The sequence below is a fragment of the Oryx dammah genome, unplaced genomic scaffold, assembly GCF_014754425.2.
Source record: "Oryx dammah isolate SB20612 unplaced genomic scaffold, SCBI_Odam_1.1 HiC_scaffold_25, whole genome shotgun sequence".
NCBI lineage: Eukaryota > Metazoa > Chordata > Mammalia > Artiodactyla > Bovidae > Oryx > Oryx dammah.
In genome coordinates, this window is record NW_024070209.1 from 73,124,629 (window position 1) to 73,144,194 (window position 19,566).

Consider the following 19,566-nt stretch of genomic DNA (forward strand, 5'->3'; position numbering starts at 1 on the left):
TGCCCCCTGGCTTCCCTGGTGGTTCAGTGGTAAAGAACCCACCTACCAGTGCAGGAGATGCAGGTTTGATCCCTGGGTTGGGAAGATCCCTTGGAAGAGGGCATGCAACACACTCCAGTATTCTTGCCTGGAGAATCCCATGGACAGAGGAGCCTGGTGGGCTATAGCCCATGGAGTTGCAAAAGGTCAGACATGACTTAGTGACTAAGCACACACACATATGCCCCCTCTCCCATAAAAATATCCAAAAAGGCAGAGGCTGATAATAGTTATAGGGTGAAAGAGGATTGTTTCCCAAAATGCAGTGATTAATAAGTGAAAATGTAATCTAGCCAAAACGGGACTCCTAAGGTGTTTATAAACTAGTTGGAAAGAAAAGATATATACCCTGAAAGAATAATAATAAATGTTTTATAGCCACAGACAAAAATAGAATATTTCACAAGATAGAACATTTGAATTGTCAATGGAAGATTATTATAAAAGTTAAACGGTGGTAAAGACATGAAAAAAAGATTTTTATAGTATTCCATTATATGAATAAGCCTCATTTTGTTAAGTCATTTGCCAGTCAGTGGACTTTGGAATTATTTCCACTTTTGGCCTATTAAACTGTTGCTAATGACCATGTGTGCACAAGCTTTAGATGAGCATATATCTTTATTTCTCTTGGGTACATACTCAGGAGTGAAATTGCTAGGTCTTATGATAAGTTTGCATTTAACATTTTAAGAAACTGCCAAACTGTCTTCCTAAGTGGTTGTACCATTTTACGATTCCGTCAACAATGCACAAGGGTTTCCATTTCCCCATATCCTTGTTAGTCTTTTTGATTGTAGCTGTTTCAGTGGGGTAAGTGGAATCTCTTTGTGATTTCGGTTTTCATTTCCCTAATGAGTACTCATATTGAACATTTCTCATGTAATTTTTAGCTTATTTTATATCTTACTCCGTGAAATGTATATTCAAGTCTTTGCCTGTTTTGTGATTGGGTTGTCTGTCTTCTTATTCAGTTACAAAGGTTCTTTATATGTCCTAAGCACAAGTTCTTTCTTATAGTTTATTCTGTATTTATTTCAGCTTTCAGTTCAGTTCAGTCGCTCAGTCATATCTGACTCTTTGTGACCCCATGAATCGCAGCACGCCAGGCCTCCCTGTCCATCACCAACTCCCGGAGTTCACTCAGACTCACGTCCATCGAGTCAGTCATCCAGCCATCCAGCCATCTCATCCTCTGTCGTCCCCTTTTCCTCCTGCCCCCAATCCCTCCCAGCATCAGAGTCTTTTCCAATGAGTCAACTCTTCGCATGAGGTAGCCAAAGTATTGGAGTTTCAGCTTTAGCATCCTTCCTTCCAAAGAAATCCCAGGGCTGATCTCCTTCAGAATGGACTGGTTGGATCTCCTTGCAGTCCAAGGGACTCTCAAGAGTCTTCTCCAACACCACAGTTCAAAAGCATCAATTCTTCGGCACTCTGCCTTCTTTACAGTCCAACTCTTACGTCCATAGATGACCACAGGAAAAACCATAGCCTTGACTAGACAGACCTTAGTCAGCAAAGTAATGTCTCTGCTTTTGAATATACTGTCTAGGTTGGTCATAACTTTTCTTCCAAGGAGTAAGTGTCTTTTAATTTCATGGCTGCAGTCACCATCTGCAGTGATTTTGGAGCCCCCAAAAATAAACTCTGACACTGTTTCCACTGTTTCCCCATCTATTTCCCATGAAGTGATGGGACTGGATGCCATGATCTTCATTTTCTGAATGTTGAGCTTTAGGCCAACTTTTTCACTCTCCACTTTCACTTTCATGAAGAGGCTTTTTAGTTCCTCTTCACTTTCTGCCATAAGGGTGGTGTCATCTGCATATCTGAGGTGATTGATATTTCTCCCGGCAATCTTGATTCCAGCTTGTGTTTCTTCCAGCCCAGCGTTTCTCATGATGTACCCTGCATATAAGTTAAATAAGTAGGGTGACAACATACAGCCTTGACGTACTCCTTTTCCTATTTGAAACCAGTCTGTTGTTCCATGTCCAGTTCTAACTGTTGCTTCCTGACCTGCATACAGATTTCTCAAGAGGCAGGTCAGGTGGTCTGGTATTCCCATCTCTCTCAGAATTTTCCACAGTGTATTGTGATCCACACAGTCAAAGGCTTTGGCAGTCAATAAAGCAGAAATAGATGTTTTTCTGGAACTCTCTTCCTTTTTCCATGATCCAGCGGATGTTGGCAATTTGATCTCTGGTTCCTCTGCCTTTTCTAAAACCAGCTTGAACATCAGGAAGTTCACGGTTCACATATTGCTGAAGCCTGGCTTGGAGGATTTTGAGCATTACTTTACTAGCATGTGAGATGAGTGCAATTGTGCGGTAGTTTGAGCATTCCTTGGCATTGCCTTTCTTTGGAATTGGAATGAAAACTGACCTTTTCCAGTCCTGTGGCCACTGCTGAGTTTTCCAAATTTGCTGGCATATTGAGTGCAGCACTTTCACAGCATCAATTTTCAGGATTTGAAAGAGCTCAACTGGAATTCCATCCCCTCCACTAGCTTTGTTCATAGTGATGCTTTCTAAGGCCCACTTGACTTCACTTTCCAGGATGTCTGGCCCTAGATGACTGATCACACCATTGTGATTATCTTGGTCTTGAAGATCTTTTTTGTACAGTTCTTCTGTGTATTCTTGCCACCTCTTCTTAATATCTTCTGCTTCTGTTAGGTCCACACCATTTCTGTCCTTTATCGAGCCCATCTTTGCATGAAATGTTCCCTTGGTATCTCTAATTTTCTTGAAGAGATCTCTAGTCTTTCCTATTCTGTTCTTTTCCTCTATTTCTTTGCATTGATCATTGAAGCAGGCTTTCTTATCTCTTCTTGCTGTTCTCTGGAACTCTGCATTCAGATGCTTATATCTTTCCTTTTCTCCTTTGCTTTTCACCTCTCTTCTTTTCGCAGCTATTTGTAAGGCCTCCCCAGACAGCCATTTTGCTTTTTTGCATTTCTTTTCCATGGGGATGGTCTTGATCCCTATCTCCTGTACAATGTCACGAACCTCCATCCATAGTTCATCAGGCACTCTATCAGATCTAGACCCTTAAATCTATTTCTCACTTCCACTGTATAATCATAAGGGATTTGATTTAGGTTATACCTGAATGGTCTAGCAATTTTCCCCTACTTTCTTCAATTTGAGTCTGAATTTGGTAATCAGGAGTTCATGATCTGAGCCACAGTCAGCTCCTGGTCTTGTTTTTGTTGACTGTATAGAGCTTCTCCATCTTTGGCTGCAAAGAATATAATCAATCGGATTTCGGTGTTGACCATCTGGTGATGTCCATGTGTAGAGTCTTCTCTTGTGTTGAACATCAGGAAGTTCATATAATTGACATATAAAATTATAAGATATTTAAAATATATACATTGAAGTGACTTAAATGTATACATGGTGGAAGGATTTCTCCATCTAATTTATTAACACCTTTGCTGCTAAGTCAGTTCAGTCGTGTCCAACTCTGTGCGACCCCAGAGATGGCAGCCCACCAGGCTCCCCCGTCCCTGGGATTCTCCAGGCAAGAACACTGGAGTGGGTTGCCATTTCCTTCTACAATTAACACCTTTATCACCTCACATATTTATCTTTTGTGTGTGTTAGAGCCTTTAAGTTGTTCTCTCTTAGCAAATTTCGGCTATAGGATAGTATATTATCAACTGTAGTCACCATGTGACATTAGATCTTCAGACCTTATGTTTCAGCCAAAAGTTTGCACCGTTTTTGAAGCCTCTCCCTACTCCTCTAGCACTCAGCCCCTGGCAACTAGTTTGCTACTCTCAGTTTCTGAGTGTGGGGTTTTTTTTTGTTTGTTTTTAGGTTCTGCATAGAGATGATACCTTGCAGTATTTGTCTTTCTCTGTCTGGTGTTTTTCACTTACCATAAATAACAGCAGGATTTCCTTCTTTCTCGTGACTAAATAATATTCCATTGAACATACATAATACATCTTCTTTATCCATTCATCTGCTGATGGATGCTTATTGTCTGCGTATCCTAGCTATCATGAATATTGCTGCAGTGAACAAGTGTGCATGGAAATTCAGATATCCCATCAGAATCCTGTTTTCATTTTCTTTGGATATATACCCAGAAGTGGGATTATTGGATCACACGATAGTTCTGTTTTTCATTTTTTTTAATTATGGATATTTTGTGTGTTTGTTATTGCTGCTCTCGCGCTTTCCTTCTAGTTGCTGCTGGTGGGGACTGCTCTTCTCTGCAGTGCATGGACTTCTCACTCTGTTGGCTTCTTGTTCCAGGGGCTTCTCTTGTTATGAAGCACAGGCTGTACAGCACACGGGCTTCCATAATTATGATGCATGGGCTTAGTTGCTCAGCAGCATGTGAGATCTTCCTGGACCAGGGATTGAACCCCTGTCTCCTGCATTGGCAGATGGATTCTTAACCACTGGACCACCAGGGAAGTCCCCTGTTTTCATTTTTTGAATGAAATACTCAATACTATGATACTATGACTGCACCAGTTTACATTCTCACCAGTAGTGCACAAGTGTTCCCTTTTCTGCACAGCCTCACCAACACTTATCTCTTTTTTTTTTTATTTAAATTTATTTATTTTAATTGGAGGCTAATTACTTTACAATATTGTATTGATTTTGCCATACATCAACATGAATCCACCACGGGCGTACAAGTGTTCCCAATCCTGAACCCCCCTCCCACCTCCCTCCCCATACCATCCCTCTGGTGCATCCCAGTGCACCAGCCCCAAGCATCCTGTATCCTGCATCAAACCTAGATTGGCATTCATTTCTTATATGATATTATACATGTTTCAATGCCATTCTCCCAAATCATCCCACCCTCTCCCTCTCCTACAGAGTCCAAAAGACTGTTCTATACATCTGTGTTTCTTTTGCTGTCTTGCATACAGGGTTATTGTTACCATCTTTCTAAATTCCATATATATGTGTTAGTATACTGTATTGGTGTTTTTCTTTCTGGCTTACTTCACTCTGTATAATCGGCTCCAGTTTCATCCACCTCATTAGAACTGACTCAAATGTATTCTTTTGTGTTTTGATCATGACCATCCTAACAGATATGAGGTAATATCTCACTGAAGTTTTGTTTTGTGTTTCCCTAATGATTTGTGACATTGCGTACCCTTTCATATATACCTGTTGGCCATTTCTGTGTCTCCTTTGGGAAAATGTCTTTTCAGTTTCTGTGCACATTTTAAAATCAAATTGTGTTTTTGGAATTGTATGAGTTCTTCCTATATTTCAGATATTTACTCCTTATCACACATAGGGCTTGCAGATATTTTCTCCCATTCAGTAGACTGCCTTTTCATTTCGTTGATGGTTCCCTTTGCTTTGTGGAAGCTTTTTAGTTTGATGTAGTTTCACCTGTTATTTTGCTTTTGTTTTTGGTATCAAATCCAAAAAATCATTGTGAAGATCCACAATTCCTTTATCAGAAATAATTTACAAATATTTTCCCAGTCTGTGGCTTAGCTTTTTTTTGTTAGTGTGTCTTTTTCAGTTGTTTTATTGAGCTATAAGTCATATACTGTACACTTCATCCTTTTAAGTGGTTTTTAATATAGTCACAGAATTGTGCAACCATGATCCATTTTAGAACATTTCCCCTCCTCCAAAAAGAACCCCAAACCCATTAGCATTCACTCCTCATTCCTCCTAGGCACCCAGTCCCAGACAACCGCTAATCTACTTTCCATCTCTATGGATTTGCTTATGCTAGACACTTCATATAAATGGAATCAAACAATATATAGCCTTTTATAACAGTTCTTTCACTTAGCATATTTTCAAGGTTCATGCATGTTGTAGCATGTATCAGTACTTCACTCCTTTTTATTGCCTAATCATACTCCATTGAAAGAATGTATTACATGAATTATTTAAATTATTTAAATCATTCATCAGTTGATGGACACTTGGATTTCATTTTTTGGCTCTCATGAACACTTGTGTACAAATTTTTGTGTATACCTAGATTTTCATTTATGGCCAGTATATACATGTAAGAGTGGACTTGTCACAATATTTAAACTTTTGAGGAACTGCCAGACCATTTTCTAAAGCAGCTGCACTATTTTCACATTCCTTCCAGCAGCTTATGAGAGTTCTGAGTTTGCCACATCCTAGCCAACACTTGTTATTATCTGTCCTTTTATTATAGCCATCTTAAGAGTATGGTTGTGAAGTTGTATCTCATTGTGGTTTTGATTTGCATTTCCCTAATGGCTAATAATATTGAGCATATTTTCATATGCTTATTCTGTATTGGCATATTTTCTTTAGAGAATTGTCTATTCAGATCCTTTTCATATTTTTAAATTGCCTGTTTTTTTTTGTTGTTTTAATTTTTTAAGTTACTTGTCCTTTTATTATTGAATGTAGGAATTCTTTACATATTCTTTTTAAAAAATTAGTTGTGTTATTGAAATATAGTTGATTTACAGTGTTGTGTATGTATTCTTGATATAAATCCTTTATGGGATATGATTTGAAAAAATTTTTTCCCATCTTATGAATTCTTTTTTCACTTTCATAAAGGTGTCCTTTGAAAATAGTTTTTAATTTTAATGAAGTCTAGTTTATCTCTTTTTTCTTTTGTAATGTATACTTTTGGTGTCAAATCTGAAAAGTCATTGTCTAATCTTTTCTTCTAAGAGTTTTACAGTTTCAGTTCTTATATTTGGTATGGTGCATTTTGAGTTAGTTTTTATATATAATGTGAAGTAAGGGCCTAATAAGTTCATATTTATTTGCATCATGGAAAGATCTCAAAAAAAGTATGCTAATTTTGCTGTATCAGTTCAATTCAGTCACTCAGTCATGTCCGACTCTTTACAACCCCACAAACCACAGCACGCCAGGTCTCCCTGTCCGTCACCAACTGCCAGAGTCTACCCAGAGCCATGTCCATTGAGTCGGTGATGCCACCCAACCATCTCATCCTCCGTCATCCCCTTCTCCTCCTGCCTTCAATCTTTCCCAGCATCAGGGTCTTTTCCAGTGAGTCAGCTCTTCATATCAGGTGGCCAAAGTATTGGAGTTTCAGCTTCAACATCAGTCCTTCCAATGAACACCCAAGAGTGATCTCCTTTAGGATGGACTGGTTGGATCTCCTTGCAGTCCAAGGGACTCTCAAGACTCTTCTCCAGCACCACAGTTCAAAAGCATCAATTCTTCGGCATTCAGCTTTCTTTATAGTCCATCTCTCACATCCATACATGACTCCTGGAAAAACCATAGCCTTGACTAGATGGCTTTGTTGACATTAATTTGTTGACAAAGTAATGTCTCTGCTTTTTAGTAGAAGTTAAACACAACATTGTAAATCAACTATGCTTCAATAAAAAATTTTTTAAAGCATACTAGATGATAAAAGCAGATTACCAAATGATATGTGCAGTATGATACCCTTCATGCAAAATTAAAGGCATGAAACATCATATATTATTCATAACAACATATGTACACATAGGTAAAAAGTTTCACACAAAATCTATGATAATGGCTGCCTCTGAAGGGAAGAGAAGAAGGGACTGAAAAGAATTAGTAGTCAAGGGGTCTTCAGATTTATCTGCAGTGTTAAAATAAATTTCACACAATATTAAATATCAATTTGAATGGTCTGTTACGTTGTACTTTTAAGCTTGCCTTGTATTTTTCAAGTTTCTCAGATTAAAATACACAGACACGAATCAGAGCAAGAATGATGGAAAACAGACCACTTCTGCTCGGTCCACCGCTCACATTGGGTGAAGCTGAGCTGAGGCCCCTTGTCAGCCTGTTCAGGGAAGCTGATTCTTTCTGTATGTGGGGTTTCTGAGCCAGCTCCCCAAAGATAATTATCTTCCTTTGAACTTATTTGCACACTTTGGCTTATATTTTCCCAGTCTTGCTTCCAAAGAGAACCCTAGTCTTTATGCCACCCTCAGTTGCCCTTCCTCTAAAAGAGCCGCAGAGCCCAAATCTCAGCAGACTCCCTTTAACTGGAGTTTTAAAGCTTTTATCCCATGGCTCCCAGCTTTCTCCAAAACTGCACCAGAGCCTTCCCACGGAAGGCTCGGTGTCCAAGTAAACGGGTGTCCATTCTTACCCAGTCCCCACGGAATGGCTCAAAGAAGACTGCACTGTGTGCTTGACGAGGGCAGCATGACAGGCCAGATGACTCGGCTTCTGAGAACTGCCTGCGGCTGGGCTCCTGACCCGCAAACTCATCAGGCACGTTTCCTGCAGCCCAGCAGCTGCAGAGGTGCAAAGCGCATGTCATTGCCCTGGGAGCAGAAGGGCTTGTTCCAGCATCTCCCGCTGACAAGCTGTGCAGCCCTGACACAGCGCTCTTACTCTCTTCATCCTTGTCTTTCTTCTCTAAAATGGATACTACTCGAGTCGTTATGAGGCTCAAATGAGGTGATGCACATGAATGTGTTTGCAAACAGAAATGAAAGATGTTTCCATATTATTTCCCAGCTGTGACCCCAGCCCCTCCCAAATCCTCTACCAGCTACCCCGCTCCATCTGTCCACCTGGAAGGCCCTTCTACCCTCCCTCCCTGAGTACGCCTCCACTTTCCCTCCGCTTTTAGTTTATTCTGCAGTGTTCTCGCTGCCTCGTCTCCTCCTCCCCCTTGTTCTCTCCCCTTCTCCCTTTTTGTTTCCCTGCTCCTTTTCTTCCTCTCTCCAGTCCTGGAGGCAGCCTGACTCTTTTCTTTCAAATCTGATCATGCAGTGCATTGCATCACTGAACTGAAGCCCTAGGTTGGCTCAGGTTGACTGAGAAAAAGCACTTGCCCCTTCCTCAAAGAGGTAAGGCGCAGGAGATGACAGGCTTTCTCTCTTTGATTCTCCCAGGCTCAGGCCACAGGATCACCGCATACCTCGCCCACTCACGGAGGCGGACGCCCCATACCCATGCCCGTGCGCTCCACCTCCGCCGGCTCCACCCCCACCCACTGCCCCCAGGACCCGCTGAGTGGAGTCAGCGGAGACATGCAGGAGGCCTTCGCCCAAGGTGAGTTCGGGAGCAGAGGAAAATGAAGCGCTAAAGGGGTTTGGAAACGTGGACAAGACCCCTGCTGTGGTTCTCCCCGTTTTCTTTTGTGTGCTTAGCTTTCAATGATCAGATTTTCATGTACAGTAAAAACAAGTGTCGTGCTGGCCCCTTCTCATTCGATGGGCTGGTCTGCAGCGGGAGGTCTGCAGGCTTGTATGTGTGCGAGGGCCAGGCCTCCTAGGTTTCTGTGCTCTTTTTAAGGAGGGTTGTGTGAAGTGCCTTGTCCTTTGGGCTTTGCCTCCTCCAGAGGAGTTGGATGGAATCATTCCTAAAGTTGAGTGCTTGGCCTGCAAAGTGTTTAGAGCAAGCAGGAGAAGGAGTCTAGAACTCTGAATCTGACCTTGCTGAGGGCGCCTTGTCTGTGGAGTTAATGGCCTGCCGTGTTCTGTAGTGGGTGGAAGACGAGGCTGCTCAGGAAGTCTTGTCTTGTCTCGTGGCAGAGACGAGAGCAGGGAGGTGGAGCTGAGAGTAAGTCCTGGCCAAGGGTTTGTTCTGCAGTCCACCTCTTTGTGGCTGAGAAGCGTGGAGGTGACAGGGTCCTGCCTTCGCAAAGAGAAGAGAGAGGAGAACCACGGCCTTGGGCACCAGTGCCTGGGAGCAGGCGGAGCTGCTCGGCCCATCTTCCCTTAGGAGTCCACACTAAGTCCCAGGGCTGGCCGACTGAGGCATCTGCTCAGCTCTGTCTCCCCCACCCCATCACCATCACCCACCTACCCACCAGGCATCGCCATCTGCTCTGCCTCTCCTCAGGTACGAGGAGAAACCTCCGCAATGACCTGCTGGTGGCTGCCGACTCCATCACCAACACCATGTCGTCCCTGGTGAAGGAGCTCCACTCAGGTGACGCCCAGAGCTCCCACCCAGCCTCCCGCCTCCCCTCCTTGCCCCTGCCTTCCTTGCCACCCACCCGCCGCGTGGTAAAACACCTCCCTCATTTCACCGCGCGGCCTCCTTGCTTTCCAGGAACTCTCTGGATGCCTTCCCCTGTGAGCCTGTCTCCCACACGTGGTCACACACTTAAAGTTTCTCTTAAAAGCACGCCTTGTGGACCAGACACAGTTCTGACTTTAAAGGAACTTGGCTCCGTCGGGCCCCTTCCTCACTTACTGTGTCTTCCACCTGGACTTCCTCCACAGCTGCTCTCTCCCTAGGCCTGCTCGGCTGTCTCGCTCGGAGCTTTCCTGGACGATGGGGAACCGAATCAGCCACAAAAGCTTCTGGACTTCCTCCCGCTGCCTTTCTGCTTCTCCTGTTTGATTTGGTTTTGAAACCCTATTCTTTCCTTTTGTCCGTGACGAGGCTCTGGTTTCCCTGGAGGTTCATGACCTGAGTCTGGTGCTTCCTCCACTCCACATGTTCAGTCTTATCTATGACTTCTTTCTCAGTCTGTCTCACAGCTATTTCCCATGATTTTCCCAAGACCCTTACCTCATGGCATATTTCCCCCTCCATGAAACCCAAGAGGGGGAGAAAAAAAAAATAGGCCATTCCCATATCATCATATCTGCAAGAATTCCCATGATTGAATCAGTTTTGAAGCTGCCAGATATTTTACTAATTTTTTTTATGATGGTCAGATTCCCATATTTTATATTAAACAAACAGGTTTCCTTCCTAAGTGCTGTGGGTCACTCATACAGGTGGCCCTCTTTTGTTTCCTTTCACCTAATATTGTGCTTTTGAATACCTTGAAGTAGCTTAACAAGGTTGTTGAATAAAGATATAAAGCAGTTTTTCCGTGGGCTATTCAGACACATGTACTTACTCAAACATAATACATTGAAATCATCCATCCATACACTTAGGGAAGGCAAGCCTTGAGTAGTCCTTCAGACCTTTATAGGTGAAACCATACACTTTTAGAGTTGTCATGAGACAGGCTGAGGTCTGGCCAATGGCTTTGCTCTCAGATCTGCTGTTTTTGTTTAGAAGAGGATAAGGTTGGTGTTTCCAGTACAGTTGATAAGATGTCAGTTCTCCTGTTGAGGGAGCAGGATGGTAACACTGTCCCCATTCTGGTACCATTTCTCAATCCCTTTTAGAAGCACTTTCCCCCTCCACACAACACACATAAACAGAAGACGAGACTGCCTTTGAGATGACCTCATGGGTGATCAGAAAGTCCCTTCCCTTATATAGCTCCCCACCAATGCCAGAAATCCCACTTTTGGAGGGAATTTCTTAGGGGATTTCAGGCCATGGAAATTAACCACAGTTGTGCCTCATGGCTGCTTGTTAGGGTTTGTGCAAAATACGTGGTTCATGAGCTCATCACATGAGTTTGAGGAGTAACTGGACATCATTAAACACAAAGCACATAGAGACCACACAGCTTCTTAAAAAAGTAAGTGTATGGGAATACCCAGGCATCTCTCCTGGTAGGAAAGGATGGTTTTAATAAAGCTATGTAATGTATTTGGAAGGTACCTCAGAGATCACATTGTCCCCTCCCCTTACTTTAATTTTTTAATGTGGAATCTTAGTTCCCCGAGCAGGGATCAAACCCACACCCCCTGCATTGGAAGCACAGAGTCTTAACCACTGGACTCCAGGGAAGTCCCCCACTCCCCTTACTTTAGAAGTGCAATGAGTGATTATCAATAAAGAGATTTGCCTAAAGTTATTCAGCTGGAAGGGGCCAAGCTGGTCCTAGAGCTTAGGTTCGAACGTTAAGCTGATGCTCTTACCACTGCACTGCCCTCATCCCCATGCAGGACAAGGGGTCTGATCTGCAATCCCACCAAGACCTCCTTCATGGATGCTTCATTCTCCAACGCCCTGAAGTCCATGGTAGACGTGGACTGGGTCCACATCTGGCACAGTATCTTTATCAGACACAGAAGCAAACTCCTTTATGTGCAAGGCTGCCAACTTCTCAGTGAGTGGAGGAGCCTTGCCCAACACCAGCACATTTTTACTGTCACTGTCGAGGTTCTCATGAGGACGAGACTAGTTGCTCAGATTATCTTTATGTGTATCGTGAACATACTGTTTATATCCATAGCTTACGTTCCTCATCTTTTTTGAAATTTTTGCACGAGTAATGGACTGTTTAGAGTTGAAAGGATCTCAGAAGCTGCTTAATCCAGCTTGCTGCCCGGTTTAAAAGTCCTCTGTTTGAATATTTCCAGTGAGCTCATTCATGACCAGTTCTCCTCCTTGGGGAGTTCTTGCTTATCAGAGAGCCAGAATCTGCCTTTCTATGATGAATTTATTCTCATTCCACAACCGCCCCAGAAGCTGCCAGAGGGAGCTCAGTCCTTCCTTCACGTTAGCCTTTCCAGTATTTGAAGGCAGACAGCGTGGCTCTCCCACGGCCTCTCCTCTTTAGGCAGCTGATCACCATTCCCTCAGCCATTCCTCACGTGACACAGGTTTCCCTTGACCATCCCTCATGTCCACACCAGGTGTGGCCAAGTGTTTCAAGGCCCCACTTCAAAGTGAGTTCCTGGGACTGAGCACATCTCCAGATCACAAGGGGTCTTCCACCAGTGACCCCCTCCCCCTCCCCAGAACAGTGAGCCACCACCTCCCCGGTCAGGCCTCTTGGGAAAGCAGCCTCAGATGGCATTAGCTTTTTTTCCACATTGCCGCTTGGCACTGTTCAGTCATTTTAAGTTTGTTTTCTGCTAAAACCTCTAGTGTTTTTTTTTTAAACGGAAGCCAGTGTTCACCTAGTTATTCCCTGCTGTACATTTCAATCGTGCTTTTCTTGAACCTGAGTGCAAGGTATTCACCATATTGCTAGTAGATGTCATCCCTTAGAGAAACTAGCAACAGAGCCAGGAGCTGGGTGGGGGTGACGTCAGACTGCACTACTCCTCTGAGCCCAGGGCTTATGGGGACCTGATGGCTGCAGCATGTGCCACGCGGGGCACAGACCAGGTGACCGCAGCACCCTTGGAGGCCTGCAGCCATGACCCTTTAACTAGGGTTTCATCCCTAGCCTGCTAAGCGCCTTCCTTCTCCCTCTGCCTGTGCTTCTACTGGCTTAAGGGTCACTGGCCTCCTTGGACTTGTTTTCACAGCAGGGGAAGGTGCAGAGGAAGAAGAAGAGAAGATGCAGAATGGGAAGGACAGAGGTAAAGGCAGCTCCACAGGACCCCTAGTCTGATTGGGGCCAGAGCCCTAGCCCCCTCTCCCTTTTGTTCCTTCCTTCCTGCCACCACCTTTCCCCAGTGCTTTCAGACCCCTGCGGATGCTTCTCCCAGCCTTTCCCAGCTGGCCACCAGGTTTTTCCCTAGAGGTGTTCTTGTCAGTGGATCAACAAAAAAAAGCTTCCTGGTTTCCTGACACTATGAAAGATGGATGGGATGCAGGAAGTGGATATGAATAAAATGCCAAACATGACCCCTTGCCTCAATTTAGGATAGAGTTAGGAGAGCAAAATTTAAGATACGCAAAATAGGAGGTAAAAGGAAGTGGCAGGAAAAGTTAGTCATCAGACTTTAAGTGTAGAATTATAAATACAGGAAGGTTTCTTAAAAGGCAGAGATTATTGTGGACAGATTAGCCAGATGGTTTTGTGGCTTCTCAGAGTAATTAAAAGCAATAGAGAAAAGGTATCAACCCAGGACAGTAAGGCTTCCTCATTTTATTGTATATAAAACCTTCTTAATAACTTGTTATGTTCAGAGAGCTGTGCTAGCTGATTTCCATGTATAATCTCATTCATCCCTCAACAGCTCGGTGAGATATGTAATATAATGATATCTCCCATTTTACCAGTGAGTAAATAGACTCAGAGAAATTTAGATCAAACAGCTTGCATGCGTGCCAAGTCACTTCAGTCGTGTCCAACTCTTTGTGACCCTATGGACTATAACCCACCAGGCTCCTCTGTCCATAGGCCTCTCCAGGCAAGAATACTGGAGTGGGTTGCCATCTCCTCCTCCAGGGGATTTTCCTGACCTAGGGATTGAACCCGCATCTCTTATATCTCCTGCCATCAGCAGGCAGGTTCTTTACAGCTGGCACCACATGTGGTAAGGGTTGGATTTGAACTGAGTTTTCCTAACTCTAGACTTCATGCTCTTAATCTTCGTGTTTCTACATTATCCTAAACAGATATTACAATTCTCTTTGGACATTTGAGAGTCAGCTGTTATTTCTGTGATGTATTTAATACATCTATTGCTGGCTTCCTTCAAGATGTGAGCTCCCCGGGACAGAGACTTCCATCTGTTTTGCTCAGTTGTATCCCCAGTGCCTAGAACAGTGGCCAGCATGTTTCAGGATGTGAGTAGATTCACAAACATAAGGAAATAGACAGGGTGGCATGCAGGAGAGCACTTTGTCAGAGAGAGAGGCAGGTGGCTCTCCTGAGGATGCTGAAAGTGGAACATGAGAGGGAGCTGGCCCAGCTCGCTCAGGTCCCTGTTGGAGGCTGTGCACTTAACACACTCCTGTCTAATTCCATGGCTCCATGAGGAAAGGATTCCAAAGACAAGGCTAAGGGCGGTTAAACAATGTGTCCAGGTAGTAATCGCCAGAACCTGGACTCAACCCAGGTGTCTCTAACGCCAGCACCCATCTTTAGTCTGAGCGGACTGGGAGACCAAGTGCAATGAAAGAAGTCTTAAGGAAGAGTGCAGAGAAGTGGATACAGAAAAGGAGGCTGTGATGAGAACAGGGGAGCACCTCAGAAGGGGAAGGTCCAGAGCACTTGCCCATAGCGGCTCGTGTGAGTGAGAGAGAGGTGTCTTTGGAGTTTGCCAGCAAGGACACTGGAATCACCAAGGATGAGTCAAGGAAAGAAAAACATACTCCAGGTGCTGCAATCATCAAGTGAGTCTGAGCGAGGCCTGGGAGAAAGTGGACAACAGCTATGATGTATTAATGAGAATGATGTATTTGGCATAAAGCTGTCAAAAGGTCAGCAGTAGAGGGCAGTGGTGTTTGAAACGTCTAGAAATGCTGCAGATAAAATTGACTTTTGCATGCCGATGAGGGACTAGGAAGGAGGCAGGAGGGCTGTACTGCAAGAGGTGGAGAGAAGAGGAGACACACAGAGATAGATTGACGCTTATGTAAACACACCCTGCGAACACGTGCATGCACGCACACAATCCAGTCAGATCCCGGCTTTCATGTGGAATGTTCTTGGCTGAAGACATAACAGCTGCTGCTTTGGCCTCTCTCCCCTTGTACCCCCCCCTTCCCCAATAGTTTTTCCCAGGGCCTCTCCCCAGTCTCCCTTGCTCCCCCGAAGCACACAGAAGACTGCCCTGGTCGCTTGGGCCTTGCCCTGCCCACAGACTCTAGCCTTAGGCCTGACTTAAGTCTGGACAGAGGCTGTGTCTCACACACGGACTGGGCGTGGTTTCCCTTGTCTGGTACCTGCTGGCCTCCGGGACCCTCTGTCTTTGCCCCTGTGTTGCCCAGTCAACATCTCTTCTTTCTGTCCCTCTTGCTTTGTATGTCTGTGTGAAATCTTGTTGTGAGAATGCCTGAATTTCCATTTCTGTGGGTTTTTTTAAGTGTCATCCCCAGGGGGCAGAGTGTTAAGAGTTGGGGTGAGAGATGGGTAGGGTTTAAAAAGGATATTTGGCTGTCAACACTGTATGGGTCCCAGGATAGGCCCCTGTAGCTAACATGTGGCTGTTACGTAGGTGTAGTTCTAAAACCAAGTGTTTTTATGGATGAAACTTCTGTTTCTCCACCATGATCTAGGCATGAGATTTTATTAATACTGTAGACCAAGGTGGCAATAACTGCTGTCACCTAGGCATCAGAGAGCAATAACTATCAACCAGAAAGAGAGAAAGAGTGACTTCTTCGGGGTTGAAATCATGCTGACATAATATAAACACAACCATGTCAGCACCCCATGAGGCACAGTCTGCTCAGTGGAAACCATGAGAGCCAAATGGACACTTCTGAAGAACCCATGATACAGCCCGACTTCACAGCCACATTCACCCTGGCCTTTCCCTGCCCACCCTGGCTCCCTGTCCGGGTGCATCCTGGGAAACGATTCTGCTCCACAGTAGGAGTGCCCTCCCCTCACTTTGGGTGGTCAGTCCTTGTAACCAAGACCGTGGAGGTGAAACACAGGCTAATATAACTTCCCCATGTTACTTCAGAGCCCTCAGCTGCTACTCCACAGCGTCGTTTTCTGCCCCTGTGTCCTTCAGAATCGCCTCTCCCAGCATCTGCCATCATGGTATTGAGAGCTATAAATCCACTTTGCATGCTTAATGCTGGTACATGTCTGGGAGACTGACAGCAGTGGTCCTTGGTAAGAATAGATACAGGCTTTTGACAGTCCAGGAGATGGTTCAAGATTTCATGGTGAGCAAGAGTCTGATTTAGAGTCTCCGGCAGATGCATCTGCAGGAAGGAAATATTGCTCTTTTCAAAGTTTAAGCCATTTTCACCTTGTTCACTTTCAGAACCATGTGGGCTGTGCCCTCTGATGTAACTGCTCCCTAGGTTGAAGGTGGATTCCTTTCCATTTTCATATGATTTCTCTTCCTCCTGAGAGACATGTGTATCCATGGCTACATTAGGTCAGTCGTAGTTGCTGGTTGTAGGTCATGTGACTTCCCCCTTGTTTTCAAACCTGGTTGGAAAAAGTTGATCTAAGAGGAGACAAAGAGCAAGTCCAGGAGCCCATGGGTCGGGGAGGCCCCAGGAGAACCCCCGGGTGGCAAGGAGACCCCGACTGTGACCTCCGTCTGTCGTTTGTGTCTGTGCTGCACAGGTTAGCGGAGTACCCGGGCCAGAGAGGAAGCGTGGGTGAGTACAATGTTCCCTGCCCTCCCCCACAGCCCACTCCCTCCTCCCTCTCCTCCATCATAGTTCCCAAGCCAGAGCTGCCCCGACACATGAGATGCAAGTTGAAGTTGCCTTTACAAGCGCCGCTGCACCTCCTCTCTTTGTGCAGCTACTCCAGCACACCTGCTTGGCCCCATTTGCAGACCCTGGCCCATCCAGCACTGCTCTGAGCCTGGGCTTCAGGCAGGTGTCACCTGTGTTGGGATACAGGTGGCAAAAGTCACTTCCCCGGGCTGCCTCTCTTTCCTCCTTGCTTCTGATTTCCCCGCAGCCTCTGTCATTTTTCTCCAGATGTCCAAATCACCACCAGTGCAGGGTCACACTAATAACTCCATAAAGTTTCCCATGGTGCCTGGCCAAGCTGCACCTTCTCACTTCCTAAAAAAAAAAAAGAAAAAAAATTAATAAAAGTTCATATTTCCTCACAGACAAATGCCCATTGCCTTGAGAGTTAGCCTCTCATGTTTTTCCATCTTAGGACCTTAACTCTTATCTAGCTCCAGTTCCAAGGTATTGCAGCTTCTAGGTCTGCACTGAGAGCTAAAAGGAAGGAACAAAAATACTTGGACAACCAATCTGTTCAAGAGAAGAGTTCTTTCAAGGATAGATGCCTTTGGTGCAGCCTTGAGATTCCTCTTTATTTTTTTAGTCTTTGCTTCCCTCCCCTCCCCCCACCTCATGTGTTTAAAAGTTAGGCCATCTTCCTCGGTTACAGATCTTCCAGACAGAAAAGCCAGGGCTGCAGCCCACGGTCCAGAAAAGGACCTTTCCCAGGCCCTCCTGAGTGTTCTTGTCCTGGAGCAACTTCCAGGCCTTTCCCTGACAGCCCCGCTTTTCCCCATCTGCACCAGGCCCTGGGTTCTGTCCTGCTTGCCCTCCCGGACCTGCTTTCTCGGAGTCTCCCTCCGCTCAGGGATCGTGCAAGCCGAAGGCGGGGAGTGCCTGAGTTGTGGAAATTCTCTGGCCGCCCTGGAAATCACAAAGCCTCCCAGGCTGGGCAGGCTTGTCCCTGAGCTCACTGCGCATGCGGGCAAGGCCCTTCCTGAAGCAGGCTGTGGCTGCCGCAGCTATGAGGCAGTCAGGAGCTGACTTGCCCTTGGAGAGCCTGCCAGGGCTCCCTCTCCCCAGGGCACACAGGAACTGGGGGATGAGGAAAGGCGTGTCCACCAGCTGGCCCACCCCTCTTTGCACACAGGAGGAGACTAAGGCCCACCCCCCACCCCACCCTCGCATAGTCCTGCATGAACTAGCATCTTCATCACTCTCCTCCAGGAGCTTGGTGCCAGCCCTGACTCCTCTGCCTCTAGTGCTGTCCTCTGACCTTGGGACGGGGGTATTGTGAGAAACTCAAAGGAGGGAGAGTTTCAGAAAGTTAAGGAAAAGCCTAAACACTCAGGTGGACTCTGAGTTCTGCTCACTTTATGTGTGAGGCTGAGGCTTTCTCCCCTTCCATCCAGGGCTTCTCAGCACTTCACCAACCTCTTTGCCCTTCCCTTCAGTCACAATTCTTCACCCCATGGAACCACCACTTTCCTTGCACTGCAAACACAGTTCTTTCTTTCCTGGAAACATTTCCTGACTCTGTGACCTAAGCAAGGACTCCAAAGACCCAAGATACCCCCAGAAAAAGAACACTCGCTTCCCTAAAAGAGGGGTGTGAGTCCCGTCCCTCTTCGAGTGTCCTGAGTTGACAAGGTAAGCAGCCGGACAGCGCCATCCCCGTGCATCGTCCGGTCCCGGCAGATGTTAGATGCGTTTGCCTTGAGACCCTGCACCGGAGCCCGGGAGTCACCGTGCATCTGTCCTGCACAGGTACAGGGGACGTGGAGAGAGCTGGCACCGACCGACTCTTAGAAGGCGAGGTGTTCTCCCAGAGGCGCATTCCTGTCCATCTTCTGCTGCACACCTGGACCAGGCTTGCAGGCTGCCAGACGTTACCACCTGCCAGGGAGAGGGGAGCCCAGGCCGGTGGGAAGTGGGATGGACCGCCGGTGCCGCCTAAGGCGCACCCCCCACCCCACCCTCGCACAGTCCTGCATGAACTAGCATCTTCATCACTCTCCTCCGGGCATGGTCCCATCTCTGCAACGGGAATTTACTGGAGGTTGAAAAGAGAAAAGAAACAGCACGAATCTGTGTGTGTGTGTGTGTGTGTGTGTGTGTGTGTGTGTGTGTGTGTGTGTGAGAGAGAGAGAGAGAGAGAGAGAGAGAGCTGATGGAGTTCTTGCTGGAATTTACTGGAGGTTGAAAAGAGAAACAGCAGCAATCTCGTGTGTGTGTGTGTGTGTGTGTGTGTCGCGCGCGCGTGTGCTGATGGAGTTTTTGCTGGCATGTCGCCAGCACACGGGCTGCTTCCCAGGATGGGGGCACGAGTTTCCTCCCGACCTTTGACCTTTAAAAACCAACAGGTTTTCTTCCCTCTGTCGTGCAAAGACAGCTTCAGGCTCTGCTCGGTTCTACAGACATTCACACCCTGGCCACAGGGCTAAAAATAGCCTCCTTCCTTTCTCTCTCACTGCTTACACTTCCGCCCGATTCGACGCCGCTGCGCTGCAGCCCGGGCTGTAAGCGGGAGCAGAGAGCGAGCGAGCTCTGCCCCTGCAGCCCCGACGAGTTCTCCTCCTCTTTCTCCACCTCGTCCTCTTTCTCCTCGTTCTCCACCTCGGGCCGCTGCAGGAGAGCA

General features: G+C 46.0%; 1 protein-coding gene across 13 annotated transcripts in view; it reads left to right on the forward strand.

The window, feature by feature from the left end:
• Positions 1-19,015, forward strand: part of DTNB (dystrobrevin beta) — a 238,612-nt gene extending 219,597 nt beyond the window's left edge. For 4 of the 13 annotated variants that reach the window (XM_040224496.1, XM_040224499.1, XM_040224501.1 and 1 more), the window contains 5 exons: positions 8,903-9,062; positions 9,855-9,944; positions 13,133-13,186; positions 16,810-16,844; positions 18,696-19,015. In XM_040224496.1, the coding sequence (XP_040080430.1) occupies positions 8,903-9,062; positions 9,855-9,944; positions 13,133-13,186; positions 16,810-16,814 (309 nt within the window). In that variant the 3' untranslated portion in view covers positions 16,815-16,844; positions 18,696-19,015. The remainder of the gene's footprint in view (positions 1-8,902; positions 9,063-9,854; positions 9,945-13,132; positions 13,187-16,809; positions 16,845-18,695) is intronic. The other 9 variants (XM_040224500.1, XM_040224506.1, XM_040224507.1 and 6 more) reach the window with 5 other exon arrangements.
• Positions 19,016-19,566: the final 551 nt, after the last annotated feature.